This window comes from Bos indicus, chromosome 29 (assembly GCF_029378745.1).
Source record: "Bos indicus isolate NIAB-ARS_2022 breed Sahiwal x Tharparkar chromosome 29, NIAB-ARS_B.indTharparkar_mat_pri_1.0, whole genome shotgun sequence".
Lineage (NCBI taxonomy): Eukaryota > Metazoa > Chordata > Mammalia > Artiodactyla > Bovidae > Bos > Bos indicus.
The window spans coordinates 17,717,926-17,736,600 of NC_091788.1; the positions used below are offsets into that span (position 1 = coordinate 17,717,926).

The following is an 18,675-nucleotide window of genomic DNA, read 5'->3' on the forward strand; positions in this document are numbered from 1 at the left end:
TTCTTTTCCTTTAAGTCTGGGGCTCACAGACCTCTCCTTCCTCCCCAGCACCCTCCTCTCACCTCTCGGTTTTCCTCTCCCTCCAGTCTATGGTGCTGCTCCTCCACAGCCAGAGGCAATACATCTTTGAGTTTGACAAGAACGACCACCTCTCTTCTGTGACCATGCCCAATGTGGCTCGGCAGACACTGGAGACCATCCGCTCAGTGGGTTACTACAGGAACATCTACCAGCCCCCCGAGGGCAATGCCTCAGTGATCCAGGACTTCACTGAGGATGGGCACCTCCTCCACACCTTCTACCTGGGCACTGGCCGCAGGGTGATATACAAGTATGGCAAGCTGTCCAAGCTGGCCGAGCTGCTGTATGACACCACCAAGGTGAGCTTCACCTACGATGAGACTGCTGGCATGCTAAAGACCATCAACCTACAGAACGAGGGCTTCACTTGCACTATCCGCTACCGTCAGATCGGGCCCCTGATCGACCGCCAGATCTTTCGCTTCACCGAGGAAGGCATGGTCAATGCCCGCTTTGACTACAACTATGACAACAGCTTCCGGGTGACCAGCATGCAGGCTGTGATCAACGAGACCCCACTGCCCATTGACCTGTATCGCTATGATGACGTGTCGGGCAAGACAGAGCAGTTCGGGAAGTTTGGTGTCATCTACTATGACATTAACCAGATCATCACCACGACAGTCATGACCCACACCAAGCACTTTGACGCCTACGGCCGGATGAAGGAAGTGCAATATGAGATCTTCCGCTCGCTCATGTACTGGATGACCGTCCAGTATGATAACATGGGGCGAGTGGTGAAGAAGGAGCTGAAGGTGGGACCCTACGCCAACACCACCCGCTACTCCTATGAGTACGACGCCGATGGCCAGCTGCAGACTGTCTCCATCAATGACAAGCCACTCTGGCGATACAGCTATGACCTCAATGGGAACCTGCACTTACTGAGCCCTGGAAATAGTGCGCGGCTTACCCCACTACGGTACGACCTCCGCGACCGCATCACCAGGCTGGGCGACGTGCAGTACAAGATGGACGAGGACGGTTTCTTGAGGCAGCGGGGCAGCGATATCTTTGAGTACAACTCAGCCGGCCTGCTCATCAAGGCCTACAACCGGGGTGGTGGCTGGAGTGTCAGGTACCGCTACGATGGCCTGGGACGACGGGTGTCTAGCAAGAGCAGCCAGAGCCACCACCTGCAGTTTTTCTATGCAGACCTGACCAACCCTACCAAGGTCACCCACCTCTACAACCACTCCAGCTCTGAGATCACATCCCTCTACTACGACCTGCAAGGGCACCTCTTTGCCATGGAGTTGAGCAGTGGAGATGAGTTTTATATAGCTTGCGACAACATCGGGACCCCTCTTGCTGTCTTCAGTGGAACAGGCTTAATGATCAAGCAGATCCTGTACACGGCCTATGGGGAGATCTACATGGACACCAATCCCAACTTCCAGATCATCATTGGCTACCATGGCGGCCTCTATGATCCACTCACCAAGCTTGTCCACATGGGCCGGCGGGATTACGACGTGCTGGCTGGTCGCTGGACTAGCCCAGACCACGAGTTGTGGAAGCACCTTAGTAGCAGCAACATCATGCCCTTTAATCTCTACATGTTTAAAAACAACAACCCCATCAGCAACTCTCAGGACATCAAGTGCTTCATGACAGGTGAGGATCAGGGCTCATTCAGAGGGCAGGGACCTCGATTGCTCTGGTCATTTGGACCATCTTTCTTGACAAAGCCAGTATGGTATAATGGGAAACATTTACTTTCTCTTAGAGTAGTATTTTCCAAAGTATTTTTGAAGAAACACTAGTTAAGAGAAATGCTCTGTAAAAACTGGTTTTGGCATCAAATCAGTTTGATAGGATAACCACCATTCCAAAATTTTCATGATCCATTTCAGCTTAGGAAAGGCTGTATGAAGTCTTGTAGCAAAGGGAACTGTTTCATATAATTTCATATAATCACCCACTGTTTTTCCAACTTGTTTAACCATGAACCCCCCTTTTTTTTACCATGAAACCCTAATATTTCACTGGATGCATCCCTTGGGATGTATTCTGAGAGTTTCTGACCCAAAGATCAAGCTGGTTATGTGTCCCTGATAAACTGAGTGAAGGTATGACCAAAAAAAAAAAAAAAATCAGAAACAAGAAATCAGTTATCTTATTTGGGATGATGTGAATGGAAAATTCAAACTTAGGAGACAGAACTAGAGGAAAGATCCATTATTTCTAAGCTATGACAGTCACAAAATTTACTTAACTTCCCTTGAATTCCAGTTTCCTGATCTATAAATTGAAGTTAGAATATCTACCCTGGCTCTGATAAGTTAATATGCACATTGTATATCATAGAGCAACTATTAAAAGGTAAAACAGAGGCATAGGTTATCAGTCAATAGTGGAGATAAAATGAAGACTAAAATAATAATCCAAAGAGGGGAGGGGATGAGGGAGCAAAAGGAACAAAGAACAGATGGACAAATGGGAAAAAAAAAAAACCCTGGTAGTGAAAGGTTGTTGTTGAGCTGTGAAAGATGCTGAGATTCTTGGCCTCCGGAGAAGAGGAGTTCAAGCCGGGGCCAGTGATGAGGCTTGATCAATCAGAGCTTTTGTGTAATAAAGCTTTGTTTAAGTATAAGAGAGATAGAGAAAGCTTCTGACATAGACATCAGAGGGGAGTAGAAAGAGTGCCCCCCTGCTAGTCTTTAGCCAGATGTTTCATGTCTGTTAGGAAGCTGTTAATCAGATAAGAGAGACACCTCGAGGCTGATGGAGTTTCACCGGCCCCTCGCCCACAATATGCATTTTTGAGATAGGATGGCACGAGGTGTGTCATCCCCAGCCATAAAGCAGTTGATACGAATACTGGTTTGTTGAGTCATTGTCAGCCCAAGGTTTGAGAAAAGAAAAAAAGTTAGTCTTAGGTGGAACCATTTTGAAGGCAAATTCCAAAGCAAATACGTGGTTTCATTAACATAGCTTAAGAGAAACATTTCCATAAGAAAAAGGCATTGGTGAGCTCAAGGTTTGAGAAAAGTTAAGTTCGGGTGGAACCAGGTGTCGTCATGGCAACACAGAATTTTAAAAGAAAAAAATCTGACATGTGCAGCCCTATTTCCTCTGTTTAGAGACCCCTGGCTTTCCTGCCTGTTACCTTCTCAGTAGGATGGTTGCAGGGATAAAACAAGATACATTTGACAATCTGCCTAGCACAGCTCATGGCTTGTGTTCATTCCTGTTCCTCTACTATCCAATTTTAAAAGCGGGCTTTGGTCTTCACTACTGTGAAACCAACTTGAGTGTAAAGTGCCCCAGAGGTCACTCATGCCAGAAATGCCTCCAGCAGACTCCTCCCAGCAAGCAGCCACAGTCAGGTCAGACCTCACAAGTCAGAGAGGCTATGGGGATTCAGGTCTGGTTAAAACCAGCCCTTTTTATAGAAGAGTATGTGTACTGGGCAAAAAGTTGGGCATGCCAACTTTGCCCCTCTTTTGTCCCATGATAACACCATCTTGCCCCATAATTTAAGGCCGTTTCCTTCATCCAACAAGGGCCTCCTCTGTGTAGCCACTGTTTTAGGCACTGGGGATAGAAAGACCATCCCTGCCCTCCAGAAATTCACCCTGCATGAGGCCAGATAGACACGCACTCTGAAGTATGAGAGGCCCGTGGTGAACGTTTGCCGTGATGGTCAGTGAAAGCATCAGGAGACATGTCAGGAGACATGGCTGACTCCGCCCGGGGAACCCCTGATGCATGAGGTCCACTTACGAGTGGACTTTCACCAGGTGATGGGAAGAAGGATGATCCAGGGAGAGGGGGCCGCGCATGCCAAAGTGCAGAAGGCAGCGTGTACAGCCTACACGAGAGCCCCTTAGGCATGTGGTGGCTTCCTGGGGCCCCAAACTTGGTGGCTCAGGCTGGACCTGTTTCTGCTGACAGAGGCCTAGAGGATTAGTCTTCATTCAGAGAAGAATTCTAGATGGTCCTCTAGAGAGCTAGAGTACCAAGAGTGGGCAGGAAGAGAGGACACAGTGGTAAGCAGGTGAGACGAAAACCTCCTTTGGACCTGAGGATGCACAGGAATATCCCAACAAGGTTGCCCATCGTTCACCCTGCTCAGCTTGCTGCCAGCCCTAGAACACCTTAGTGGGTTGTGAGGATGTTCAACTTATATCTGTCTGGATTAAGCTTGCCCTGTGCCTCATCCTCCAGTGAGGTTCCTGGTAGATGACTTGGCAGGTTACTGTAGCTGAAGAAAAAATGGTGCGAAAAACCATTTTACTACCAAAAGCCAAGATGCAACTAGTTCTCACTGCTAACTGCTAAGTCCCTTCAGTCATGTCCGACTCTGTGCGACCCCAGAGATGGCAGCCCACCAGGGTCCCCCGTCCCTGGGATTCTCCAGGCAAGAACACTGGAGTGGGTTGCCATTTCCTTCTCCAATGCATGCAAGTGAAAAGTGAAAGTGAAGTCACTCAGTCGTGTCCGACCCTCAGTGACCCCATGGACTGCAGCCTTCCAGGCTCCTCCGTCCATGGGATTTTCCAGGCAAGAGCACTGGAGTGGGGTGCCATTGCCTTCTCCGAGTTCTCACTAGACCTAAACATTTAGCTTCCACATAGGCTACCTGCAACCTCATTCACATCTAGCAATGACAATGATAAAAAGGGCATCTTTTTTCCAAAAATGTCTTCAAGGGTCCTGAGATAGACTCCAGTATAGGGTCTTAGGGCTTCCCAGGTGGCTCAGTGGTAAAGAAATCTGCCTGTCAAGGCAGGAGACACAGGTTTGATCCCTGGGTCAGAAAGAGCCTTTGGAGGAGGAAATGACAACCCACTCCAGTATTCTTGCCTGGAGAATCCCATGGACAGAGGAGCCTGGTGGGCTACAGTCCATGGGGTTACAAAAGAGTCAAACACAACTTAGCAACTGAACATGGATGCATAGGGTCTTAAGCCTGTATTGGATAGACTTATATCACATGATGACCTCTGAATCAGCCACTATGGCTGGGGAGATAGAATGTACTGATTGATTGGCTTAGCCTAGGTCATTCGCATGCTCCAATGAGGAATCCTTAGGTGGAGTCAGCATCCCTAAAAATACACGCGTACCTCAAAAAGAGAGAAAAGGCAGAATGGGATGCTAGGAATGCAACTTTAAAATGTCCACCACTGATCCCTCATATACACCTTTGCACTTGACCATCCCTGTTGCCTGTGAGATGGGGAGTACTGACGCCATTTACAGAGGCAGAAAGTGAGGGTCAGAGAAGAAAAGGAACCAGCCCAGGTAGAGGGGGCGAGGCTGAGCTTAGACCGCTGCTGTGTCTGACTCCAGGATCCTCATTCTTAGGTGAGTTCTCTCTGTAAAGTGCACAGCTGTGTTCATGTAAAAGGGATTGTTATTCTCCATCACTGTTCCAGGCAGCCATGCTGAGGTCTGAGACGGATTGGTGAAGAGCTATTTAATGTGAGGGAACATCTACCTCTGATGTCATAGGAAAGAAAGGGAACATTCCCAACTCTTTAGAAAAGCACAGTAGAAAAACCAATGAATAAATCAGTTTTCAGCATTTTTCCTAAAGGCATAACGGAAAGTTTCCCACCTTCCATCACTTATAATTAAGGCCCAGGCCTCTTTTCAGCCCCCTGGTTTCCTGGGAATTCTCATTACTCCTGATAGAAACTTTCCTCTGCAACTACAAATTCAGATGCAAGTTCTAAGCCTGAGGCAAAATGGCTTTGTAGCCATTTTTTTCCCTCTCCATTCTGTTTGTTTTAATTTCCCAAAGAACCATCTGCCATGATTCATAGAATCAGAGATACTTAGAAACTCAGTGAATATAGGGACTTTGGAGAAAACTGATTCAAGCGCCTCGTGTTTCAAATGAGGAAATGAAGGTCCAGGCACTTGGAGGCATAGGTGTTTCTTCTTCAAACACAGAAGAAACACAGAAAACCTTCTGTGAGCCAGAACCACGCTGAACACTTGAAAATACAGTAAGTTCAATCATTTATATAACAGACAGAACAGTTCCTGCTATATGATGGCCGATTCAACTGGTAACATTGTTAGTATTCTTCTCCATGACTTGGTGAAAACTATTTCTCCCATCAATTTGCAGACAAAGAAACTAAACCTTAGAGAGATTAAGGAAAATGTCCAAGATCAGTTTGTGAGTTGGGGAGCCAGCGTTTGGACCTGGGTTTTGTCTTGCCTTAACCATGTTCTTTCCCTTAAGTGATCTCTCTAGAAGTAGAATTTGGGTTTCCAATCTTCTTTCTACCACCCCTTCGCTTCAGTACCTCCAGGCTTCAAACCCAAGAGATGGACTCTGTAACATCCAAAATGCAAAAACAAGCCCCACCCCCCGCCCCGAAAAGGCAAACATGAGGCTTTTAGGGTACAGGCAACACGGGATGAGGTTGTTGACCACCAAAGGGCACTCCCATCTTTGGGATGAACTGTTTCACCAATGCCTGGACCCTAAGAACCTCCCTGACCAGAGATCTGTCTGCTTGGGAAGAAGCCAAAAGCAGACCTGAATGCCCACTGCCCAGAGTTGCTGGCTCTGAGACTAAATTCTGAATCCTGCCTTCTCCTGACTTCAGATTCAAGTCTCTGGTCACCAACTGCCTTGGCATCTTCGGCTGCCCCTTCCCAAGGAAGGCTGAGCCATGCTGGGACACAGGCTGTCTGTCTGTCTCCTGTGTATGTGTGTCAGACACTCAGTTGTGTCTGACTCTTTGAGACCCCATGAATTATAGCCCACCAGGCCCCTCTGTCCATGGGGATTCTCCAGGCAAGAATACTGGAGTGGGTTGCCATGCCCTTCTACAGGGGCTCTTCCCTTGCCAGGGGTCAAGCCTGGGTCTCCTGCATCGCAGGCAGACTCTTTACCATCTGAGCCACCAAGGAAACCCTGTCTGTCTCCTGTAGACCCCAGATCATCTCCGGCCTGCCACCTCAGGCTCTTCCTGCCCCAGCCACCATTTTCCTTTCTGATTCTCTCTCTGCCCTGCTGAACTGCTGTCTGGCTACCCGAAAGTTCCCAATACTCACCTGCCCACTCCAGGCCTTGCCTTACACAACAGCTTTTGCCTGAAGTGCCCCCCTCATCTCCACTGAAGTCTGACAAAATTTACATAACTTTCAGTGTCCAGCTTAAAGGCTACCTTCTTCATGAAGACTTGTCAGCCTGTAGGACCAAAAGACTTCTGCCCTCTGCTCGGCCTTTTTCTCGTGTCAGAGTTATCCATGCCATGTGTCTCGTCTCCCCTCCAGGGTCCTGAGTGTGCAAGCTGAAGGTCTGTGACACCAGTGCTGGGCACGGAAAAGACCCTCAGCCACAGAGGGCCAAGTAACTGATGGCACAGCCTCTTTCTTTTCCTCTTTTTTTTTCCCCCTGAAGTCTTGACTTCCTGATTCCATTCTTCAGTGAGCCAAATGCTCATGACAATATCCCAGCTGAGTATCTATACTGAGGACTTTCTAATTAGTAACCCCCCAGGAATATTATAAAAACCAATAAATTCAATGCCTATGGGGCTCGATCATCAAACCCAATATAGAGACTGGAAATGATGGCACAGGGAAGTTAGGTGACTTCCTTTGGCTGTCAGAGTAAGTAAAAGGCAGGATCGGGGGGCGGGGGGAACTCTTTGATCTGTGGTCAGGCCATCTCCATGGGCTTCCCCAGTAGCTCAGCGGTAAAGAATCTTCCTGAATGCATGAGACATGAGTTTGATCCCTGGGTCAGGAAGATCCCCTGGAGAAGGAGATGGCTACCCACTCCAGTATTCTTGCCTGGAGAATCCCATGGACAGAGGAGCCTGGCAGGCTATGATCCATAGAGTGAGCAGGAGTCAGATGTGACCGAAGCAACTGAGCACAGGCCAATGCACTTTGGCCCTGAGATTCGAATCTCTGCAGAAAGGATTGGGAAAGGGTTTAAGAGTTTATTTCTTAAGTGAATTTTCTCTTTGAAAGTCATTCATTAAAATCTTCCCTTTGGGTGTGGTTGTCTTCCGTGTCTTCTGTTGATGTCTAAGGTAGATGCAGAGCGGTCTTCATCCATCAACAGCTGCCCCAGGCTGTGAAGCTGAAGGTCCTTGGGGTAGAGTGACAGTAGAAAGAGGAGTTGGGAAGCCTAGGTTCTACATGTGTGACATCACTCTCAGATACATCCACAGGAGGGATCACTAGTCCCAAGAGCACACTCGGCTTCCATGCTATGAAACAGTTTCCGGCGTGCTTGTTGACTCTCCCACCAGCTGCCCACCACATCCTCACCCCACCCCAGCAGCCTTACTCTAGGCCGCCTTCTCGGGGTGTGTCACATCTGAGGTCCACTGACTCCACAGGGATGTTTCTGCTTCTTCTCTCCCACCCAGATGTCAACAGCTGGCTCCTCACCTTCGGATTCCAGCTTCACAACGTGATCCCCGGCTATCCCAAGCCAGACATGGATGCTATGGAACCATCCTATGAGCTCGTCCACACACAGATGAAAACTCAGGAGTGGGATAACAGCAAGGTAATTCACGCACATGGCTGACATTACAAGCATGGGTCCCACCAGCTTTTCAGAAAAGCTTAGGCCAGTAATAGAAACCAACGTGGTACGTTTGCAGTGCTTACCAGAAACTGTTGAGCAAAAAACTTAGTGACCCCGGCAAGTCACTATGGACACAGCCATAATGGCACACAGATCCTCATGAGCCAAATTAAGGAGTTTTGTATGTTACACTGAGTTTGGAGTTCTGCACAATGAGCCTTTGTCCCAACCCAGAACAAAAGTACAAGGAAGAAAGGTGCGTTCTAAATACAAATGTAATATTTCCTGAGCACCCTCAACATGCCCCTGCCCTTGTGTGAGGTGTTCTTTATAAATTAACAACAAAAATATCCCCCTGCATCATTGTTGTCATTTTACAGATTTAATGCCTGAGGCTTTCAAATGCCACCCACCAAAGATGGAGTAGCGTGGGATTCAAACTCAGATCTGTCTGTAGGTCCTCAAAACAGTGTTGCTCTCTCCATCTTCCATTCGTGACACAAAGACTCATAGAATTTCATGGTTATAAAGATCATAAAAGCGGTTGCACCCCACCCCCTCACTTCCTGCATCCATTTGTTCATTTCTTCCCACTGCCCCCCTCATTCATAAGATCTGTACAAGGAGCTGGCTCTTCCAGACCCCATGCTGCAGGAGCCCAGGGAAGGCAGGAATGAATCAGGCCGAGACTGGGCCTTCCAGGGGACCCCTGTCCAAGGGGACAAGAGACTCAGGAGGAAGTCTGGGTTGCAGGTGGCATATGGCTGGCAATCAGAAACTGACGCATCCGCATCTCTTACTCCGGCCAGATTCCGTGAGGTCTCAGCCTGGCTGTTCCCTTCCCCTAGACTCTGGAGAACATGGTGCTGGACCTCTGTTGTCTGATGGCACCTACAACTTCCTCTCCACACTCTATTTTCATTTCTGCTTTCTTTTCTGTATCTCCACTAGACCCTGAGCCCCAAGGGGGCAAGTAGTGGGTCTTATTTGGTACCCGGCGTACCACCTTGCATATTTCTCAGGTGCCTGGAAGGAACACTTTTTGTTGAATGACCAAATAGTTGAAAGAGGTAAACAACTCTGCGAGTTCAGTCTTTTCCCCCGCTTTACAGAGACCAGAGTTGAGAGAGGAAACTTGTCCAAGGCCAGCTGCAAAGTAGCAGAAGGCGATGAGAGCCCAAGCCCATCTGGTCGCAAAGCCTCTCTCTCTCTATGGCCTTTGCCTGCCCTCTCCAGCCCCACCGTCCCTCCCCTCCAGGTCCCCCCAGCTGCCCATGGCACGGTCTTCCCAGGGCTGCTTCCAGCCTCTCAGCTGCGCCCCAACTCCAGGCTCCCTCCACCACCCACTCCCAGAGCCACAATCCCTGACGGCCCCTTTGCCAGCCTCTCTTGTCAATGAATTATTGATTTCTGCCCTTGGCAAGCATCGGAGATCTTTGTTGTTGAGCACTCTGGCTTTCGCGAAACTCTAGGAAATAATTGTTCACAGACAGGGTTCTATTAATTATAAAGAGGACTTAATTTCAGTGAGAAGCTGATGGACCTGTTTCTAAAGCTGTTTGCCTGAGTTGCTGACAAGGCCGTGCAGCCTGCCTGAGAGTGGCTTCCCATAGCTCCCTGAGCCATGGGAGGGACAGGTATGCCAAGGAGACAGGCCCAACCTGTTCCCTAAAGTAGCCAAGAGCAGGGGCACGTAAAGGGCCTCCAGGAAGCATTGTAGAGATAGAGGCCATCCTTGAAAACCATTTCTAAATGTGGTGGAGAGCAATAAAGCAGGTTAAGAGGATTCATGGACTTCCCGGGTGGCATTAGTGGTAAAGAACCTACCTGCCAATGCAGGAGATACAAGAGATGCGGGTTTGATCCCTGGGTCAGAAAGATCCCCTGGAGGAGGGCACGGCAACCCACTCCAGTAGTCTTGCCTGGAGAATCCCATGGGCAGAGGAGTGTGGCGGGCTACAGTCCACAAGGTCACAAAGAGCTGCACCGACTGAAGGACTTAGCACGCACACAGAGGGTCATATAAACCACCGCTTTCCGTCTTACTAAGCCCCTAGCCAAGAGTACACCCTCGTCATTGCCACACCTGACATCACCCCCTCATCCTCCAAGTCCCAACCCAGGTGTGAGCCTGTCCTTGAACCCCGCCTTCTCCACCTCGCCTCTCTGCTTCCAGACTGGTGTCCTGAGCTGTGTTTGCTCCTCCCGACTCCAGTAGCCCTTGAACTGAGCCTCTAGAATCAGAAAGACCTGGGTTCGAATGTTGGCTTGAATACCTACTACTGAATGACTGTGGGCCAGTCTCAACCTCTTTGAGCCTTAGCTTCTCAGACGTAAAACCAGAATAATAACACCCCTACTGTATAAAGCTATTGTGAAGATCCAACAGAGAACGAATGTGAACTATTCAGCTCAAAGACCAAGACATGTTGGCTATAGCCGTTACGGTCACTTCTCTTAGGCCACCAGTCCTCACACTTGATTGTAGTTCTTCGCTGTACGTTTGTCTTTCCCCACGAAACAAGGAGTTCTTCAAGGACAGGGATGATGTCTGCTTCGTTGTTCTGACCTCAGTGCCGAGAAAGGAAGTGAGCTCAGAGTAGATGCCCCCTGAGCAGCCTCTGAGTGGAAGGAAGGGTTAAATACATGGGTTCTTTTACGGCAAACCCTGGATAATGGGTTCAGTGTCACCACTTCCCAGACCGACAGAGTGCTTAACAGCAGGACTAGACGCTACTCGCACAGGGGCCGGGCGTCCTGGTGGTCAGCAGTAGAGCTAGGTGCTACAGGTTAGTGTATTTGTATAAGTTAGACTTGGTCACGCAGGCTGGTTCTCCAGTTCCCTGGTGGTTTCCCCACTTTATTTCACTCTCTCTTTCTCCTCCCCACCTCAGTCTATCCTCGGGGTGCAATGTGAAGTGCAGAAGCAGCTCAAGGCCTTCGTCACCCTGGAACGTTTTGACCAGCTCTATGGCTCCACCATCACCAGCTGCCAGCAGGCCCCAGAGACAAAGAAGTTTGCATCCAGCGGCTCCGTGTTCGGCAAGGGGGTCAAGTTCGCCTTGAAGGATGGCCGCGTGGCCACAGACATCATCAGCGTGGCCAACGAGGACGGGCGGCGGGTGGCTGCCGTCTTGAACAACGCCCACTACCTGGAGAACCTGCACTTCACCATCGACGGGGTGGACACCCACTACTTCGTGAAACCAGGGCCTTCAGAAGGTGACCTGGCCATCCTGGGCCTCAGCGGCGGGCGCCGGACCCTGGAGAACGGGGTCAACGTCACCGTCTCCCAGATCAACACGATGCTTAACGGCAGGACTAGACGCTACACAGACATCCAGCTCCAGTATGGGGCTCTGTGCTTGAACACGCGCTACGGGACCACTCTGGACGAGGAGAAGGCGCGGGTGCTGGAGCTGGCCCGGCAGAGAGCCGTGCGCCAGGCCTGGGCCCGTGAGCAGCAGCGACTTCGGGACGGGGAGGAGGGCCTGCGGGCCTGGACCGAGGGCGAGAAGCAGCAGGTGCTGAACACGGGGCGGGTTCAAGGCTACGATGGCTTCTTCGTGATCTCAGTCGAGCAGTACCCGGAACTGTCAGACAGCGCCAACAACATCCACTTCATGAGACAGAGTGAGATGGGCCGGAGGTGACAGAGAGGACCACGGCCGGGACTTCTTGCCAAAGACAGCTACTCTTTTGTGGCCGCGGACCTGACTGTGTTGTACTTAAAAAAAAAAAAAAAAATCCTTTTTTTAACAAGTGCAAAAAAACAACAACAAAAAAGATACTTGGTTGCATTGTAACTCATGCAACATACTTTTTTTTAAGAAAAGAAAAACACAGATTTGGCCTTCACACATTTTTTGCAAAGAACAGAGGGTATTTTTTTTTTCTGTAGTGTGATCACAATGAAAACTTGACTGTCTTTTGTTCCCTTTTCCTTGAGGAGTTTTCCTTGTTGTTTGGGGCACATTTCTCTTCCCTGAGATGCAGCCCCTGGGGTGTGTCCTTGTCTGTCCCCAGGTCCCCAGTGTGATGTGAGACACGAGTGTCTGTGCTAACTTGTCCACGTGCAAGGCTATCTTCCACGGGGGTCGGGCAGGAGTGAAGGGTGCGGAGAGTCATGGGCCAGGAGCAGATTTCCGGAGGGCCTGGAAAGAGGGTCTGCAGGACCCAAGGATCTTTGGCCAAGCTCCCGCAGATAGGTGGGGGCGCTTTTTAACACTGTGTTCCATGCCCCCGGAGAACCACGGATGGTTTCATCTTGCTCTGGGGAATTTCATGATCTCACGGCACCTTTTTCAAGCTGCCCCAAACTCCTGTCCAAGCTTTATATTTTGATGCTAAACGAAACCCCCAACCCCTTTTGCAAACCCTGTGTAGTTGTCAGTTGCCACTCCCATGCTGGGACGGAGCATGTGTCTCCTGGGTCTTTTTCCCAGTCTGGCAACCTCGTCCTGGGGGCTAAGAGGCAGAGGTACCCAGGGCGTCTGTGGTTGATCAGTCCTCCCGTGATGTTCCTTATTCAGCTCCTCTTCTCTCCCAAAGCCAGATGTGAGAACCAGCACTGCACGGCCGGCCCTGAGTGTGGGCACCATGCCCGGAAGAGAAGGTCACCCACAGCACAAGGATGGCATTGGTGGCAAGGATACCAGCCTGCCTTCCGAGGTGAAGCCCTCTCCCCCAGGACTCTGGGCATCTTCCCTCCATTGCTCAGCTGCCACCACTGAGAACTAGGAGTGTGGAGAGAGGTGCCTGGTGGCCTTCGGTTCCGGAAAAGAGGTTTAAGGAAAAGTCAGCCAAAGAGAGGAAGGCGTGAACCAAGCATGGTTCTAACCAGCTCCCGAAGGCACCTCTGCTTCCCTGTTAGTGTCGGGCTAACTGCAGAGCTTGGGATGCAGGAAATGCCTTCTGTGAAGTTCTTCTAAAACAGATGACAGCTTCTCCCCTTCTAGAGGAGCCCAGCCAGGGTTTTAAAGTGAGATGAAGGAGCAAGGAGGAGAGAAGAGAGAACTTGGTGTGGCCTGGCAGCATCAAGCTGCCCCTCCAGGACTGGGGGCAGTGCTCGCAGACGCAGGAAGCCAGGCTGCAGTTGCCCCTGTGAAGACCCACGCCTGAGGGCAGTGGGTAGAGGCTTGTGGCCAGCCCACACCTGCAAGGCTTGTGGGAGAGGCAGCCCCCACTGGGCTGGAGGGGAGTACTGAAGGGAGGGGAGCGCCTGGGGCTCCTTGCTCCTGTCTCATCTGCCTAATTACCATCATCATTACCTCTCACAGGAGGCTCTGGGAGACCAGGAGCGGAAGCCAAATGTTCCCTTTTAAGCTGGGCTTCTTAGAAAATGGGACTTCTATGGGTTACATTTTACATTAAGTGTGGAAAATGAATTCTGAGTCTGAGCTCTTTCCCCGTGGAAACCTTGTTGGACTGACAAGCTCACGGCACCTTTATAGCCTTACTCACAGAGTCTTCAGAATATTCCAGCAGTGAACGAAACCGAGACGGTCTCTTGCCGCGTGAGAATTGGTGAAGCGCGCGGGCCGGGAGCCTGCCTGGCAGAGGGAGGCCCCCGCAGCTGCTCGGGAGAGGAGGTCTCGCCTGACGTCGTTCCACTGGGACGAGAGGATGCGTTTCGCTAAGTGCTCTTCCTGTTTCCAAAAAAAAAAGTGACACTGCCGTGACAGTGCATCTTGGCCTTGTTTGTCCACCGCGTCCAGAGCTCAGCCGAGTCAGATGGCAGGGCTTCCGCGCCCACCGTGTGAGGCGGGGGCTGGTGGCGGCGCCCATCTGGCAGGATCCTTCTTGAATAGGATGGAAGATAGTTGGGCCTGAAGAACACATTTTGTTTTTTATTTTCAACCCAGAATAGACATGCCTCTCAAATGTCATCTTGATGGAAGGGGTCCTTGAGCAATGGGGCCCTGAACGTTGGCCTAGATAATCAGTTCCACCCTGACCTCCTGACATCAGTCCAGACCTGCTGGGAACGTCAACTTGGAGGTCAGAGCCAAATGAACCATCTCCCTGTACCTCCCCAACCCTCTGACTCTCCAACCCCAAAGTCACAGTGACTGTTAAAGATCAAAGTCATGGAAAATTACTGAACATTCCATTTCTTTAAACGAATGATGTTCTATTTTTTCCTGGGCTACACACCACCAAGGAGGCCTAGCTGCTGTCTGGGAGGAAATGGGAGCACCCCCAGCCTGTAGAGAAAGGGTCTCAAGTGTGGGGCAGGCAGCCTCGTGCACCTCGGTTTTGCCTTGTGCAGTTGCTACTGGAGACGGTGCTTCTGGCTTCAGCCCTTGTGAGTTGCTTTGCATTCGAGCCAGCAGGTGACTCAGTGCCTCTTCTCGCAATGTCTTCCCGCTGGGACCAGCAGTCCCAATGTCACAGCAACAGTCTGAAGGCATAAGCCAGCGTTCCCAGTGCCAGCCTACTGGCCTCCAGGCATCAAATCCCATCTTTGATGGCACCTGCCCTTTTGACATTAACCAGCCAAAACGTGTCCCTTCCCTTGAGAGACAGCCCTCCCTCCCTGGCCCTGGTCCATTATTCTGTAGGATGACAGCTTCTGTCCCAAGAAGACAGAAGAGCTGTTTGTGGAAGCTCCTTTAGAAGAGCTCCTACTTCCTCCTGAATCCTCCACAGCTGCCTCTCTGTCATCACCTTAAATAGGACTTCAGTGATTCCCCAACTTTGGTTTTATAGGATGAGATTTCCTTGTCACCCACCCACCAGCCAGACATCACTGGAGGGGGGACCTATGACAACAGGAAGAAGGCGAAGAAACTCCATGGTAAATGACCCCTGATGCTTGCCACTCAGAACTGTTTGCTGAGAACTAAACCACGGAACAGACCAGTACCTGATTTCTACCTAGGGATGGAGGATTTGAAACCATTTCTAAGAAACTGACCAGAAGTTGAAAATGGCCAGAGGATATGATTCTAATGAATCAGGATGAGGTGGGGCTGGGAGCAGAAGGTGATGTAGATAAGGAAGGTGAATAAAACGGGGCAGTGTTTTCATAGACACATAACAGGGGGCTTCCCAGGTGACAATAATGGTAAAGAACCTGCCTGCCAACGCAGGAGACACAAGAGACGCAGGTTCAATCCCTAGGTCAGGAAGATCCCCTGGAGGAGGGCATGGCAACCCACTTCAGTATTCTTGCCTGGAGAATCCCATGGACAGAGGAGCCCAGCGGGCTACAGTCCATAGACTCGTAAAGAGTCGGACACGACTGAAGCAACTTAGCACAACAAGGAATCAGATTTGTTTCTTTTTTTTTTTAAATAACCTTTTTAGCTATGACTTTTAAGTACCACCTTTAACAATGGCAGGGGTTTCCAAAATGCAAAGAAGATTTCCACGTGAAATCTTAGAATAGTTTTACATTGGTAACCTTGTACCTGCAGTTGCCACATGGTGAGGACCGTGACACTGAGCTAGGTGCCCAGGAGGAAGGAGTCGGCCAGGCCTCAGCAGGGTCTCAGATTTTGGGGTTTGTTCCCCCGGTGCTCAAAGTCAAATCTATCCTCTACCCCCTCACAGTGGCCACTAATGCCCCAGCCATGGCTTCCCGTCCCAAGCTAGGGCCCACCTCCTTTTCCTTCCCAGAAAGAACCCAGTCTCCTTTTCCCCTTGGGATCCTCATTTAGGACTAAAAGCCCTCTATTGAAGGTTCATAATTCCCAGGTAGGTTTATATACTTGTCTGTATTTTATTGGACAGGAGGAAATTAAAGAACTCTGTAGTTCAAGGCCCTTTCATTTAGCCTTCGAAAAACAGCAAACTCATTTTAAAGACTCATTGCTCAGGTGATAGAAACTTGATCCTCTCCAACCTTTACATTCTCAAAAAACCAGCCTTGTGTACACGACCGCCCCAGACAGCGGGCCGATGTTGGGTTTCTTACCCTCTCTGGAATGCCAAAGGCATGGTACCAGGTGACCTCACGGTCCCCAGGAACATGTGTTTGATTCTGAGGGCAAACTGCCAATGGAGAACGAATGCTCCAGCAGGCTCCGCTAGCCTGGCAGAAGCTGAGTCACAGATGTTTGGTGGTGCCCGGCAGCCCTGGATTCACCAACACCAGAATCCCACTTTTCTAGACCCGCCTGATGTTCTTCAAGACTTCTGAACCCGCAGCTTTGGCAACGGGACTCTCCCAAGCTGCCTCTGGACGACCAACACTGGAGACTCTGGCCTTACCATGTGGAAATAATTTTCCTGAAGTCTGGAACTAATTTTGAGAAGTTTTTTTTCTCAACACTTTTGTGTTTCTAACACTGTATTCTTGACTGTGTAAATACCGACAAGGCTGTAAATAAATGCAGATGTAGATACCTTCTAGAAAAGAAAAGAAAAAGGCATAAAAACAAAACCAGAAGTGACCCTGTGTAGCCTTCGTTGACAAATAAAAGAATATTTTGTGTTTAAAGGTGTCTAGTGGCCTTTTGTTTGGAGAACGGTGGCTGCCTGAGCCAGCTCTGAGTTTGCACTCCAAGAAGCAAGCTCAGTTCTCAGGAGGACTGCCAAAGCTCTGGTCCTCGGCCCCAAAGTCCCCCTTAAGCCCTCCAGGTGACGCCTGTCATAGCCAGGCATTTCCAGAGGACACAAAGACCCTGGGCCTTAACCTCACAAATGCCAAAGCAACTCTTTCACCAGCTACGCCCCACTGTTCCCCGGGGCCATATCCCAGCGGCTCTTCTTTCTGGCCTCAGGGACAGACTCCAAGTGGCCGGACAGATCGACACTGCCCTAAGGAGACAGCTACACTCTGCCACTTGTTCACTGGGTCACGTCACTACATTCCACGTGGGGTGTCACTAGCTACACTTTCAAAAATAAATGTATATTCATCATACAAATTATTATAGCCACATGATACAACTTGGGGGAAAAAGGAGGAAAATTCCTTTCGCATTGTTTTGGATTTTTGTTTTTTGCTCTATGATATGTATTTTTTTTCTGAAAAAAAAAAAAAGAAATCTAAGGTAGGTGTAGTCACCGCAGACGGGTAATTTTTCACCCTGCCTTTTTCAAAGAACCTCGCGTTTAACCTCAGGTCCAGAAGTCAGGGATGACAGCTGGTCACTTAGGAAAATACATTTGCTAAGCCCAGCTCCCTAGTGTGAATGGTGAACCTTATGAAAATTCAAATAATTGAGGACAAGAGTGAGAACAGAAGGCTCACTGCTTCCCATTAGCCTTGGGTCTGGCTTACCACCAGGCCCCCCAGGAAGGAGCTTCAAGCTCCAGGCCTCTTCCCTCCACCCGGGCAGCCATGGGCTGACCAGGCACCGATGTCCAGGCTGCCATTCTTCCATGGTGCCAGGGATGGAGGCTGATCTTAGGTGAGTAATTTAAATTCTAAGCTTCAGTCTTCTATCTGTAACAAGGCGGCCCATACCTTAGTTCCTCCTCAGATCGCCTTAAAGAAGCAGGTATGTACTGTGGCCCGCTGCTCTCTGAACAACAGCTCTTGGCCGACTGCAGCTTTTCCCCTTCACCTCTCTCTCCCCAGGCCCCTCCCCACCTTCCTTGCGAAGTCTGGTACTCTTTCCACTGCACCAGTAGTTCTCAAACTCTGGCTTATATCAGACTCAGCTGGTGTTTCTCAAACCATAGATTGCTGGGCCCCACCCCCAGAATTTCTGAATCAATGGGTCTGCTTCAGTTCAGTCGCTCAGGTGTGTCCCGATTCTTTGTGACCCCATGGACCACAGTACACCAGGCCTCCCTGTCTATCACCAACTCCTGGAGTTTACTCAAATTCATGTCCATCAAGTCAGTGATGCCATCCAGCCATCTCATCCTCTGTCGTCCCCTTCTCCTCCTGCCTTCAATCTTTCCCAGCATCAGGGTCTTTCCAAATGAGTCAGTTCTTCTCATCAGGTGGCCAGATTATTGGAGTTTCAGCTTTAGCATCAGTCCTTCCAATGAATATTCAGGACTGATTTCCTTTAGGGTGGATTGGTTGGGTCTGCATGGGGCCCCACTATGTGCATTTCTAACGTATTCTCAGATGATGTGGATGAGAATCTCCACGCTTTGAGAACTGC

The 18,675-nt window shown here is 49.9% G+C and overlaps 1 protein-coding gene across 2 annotated transcripts in view; it reads left to right on the forward strand.

Annotated features, from left to right (window-relative positions):
* Positions 1-17,051, forward strand: part of TENM4 (teneurin transmembrane protein 4) — a 3,327,204-nt gene extending 3,310,153 nt beyond the window's left edge. For both annotated transcript variants that reach the window (XM_070782510.1, XM_070782511.1), the window contains 3 exons: positions 87-1,701; positions 8,442-8,584; positions 11,500-17,051. In XM_070782510.1, coding sequence (XP_070638611.1) covers positions 87-1,701; positions 8,442-8,584; positions 11,500-12,258 — 2,517 coding nt within the window. In that variant the 3' untranslated portion in view covers positions 12,259-17,051. The remainder of the gene's footprint in view (positions 1-86; positions 1,702-8,441; positions 8,585-11,499) is intronic.
* Positions 17,052-18,675: the final 1,624 nt, after the last annotated feature.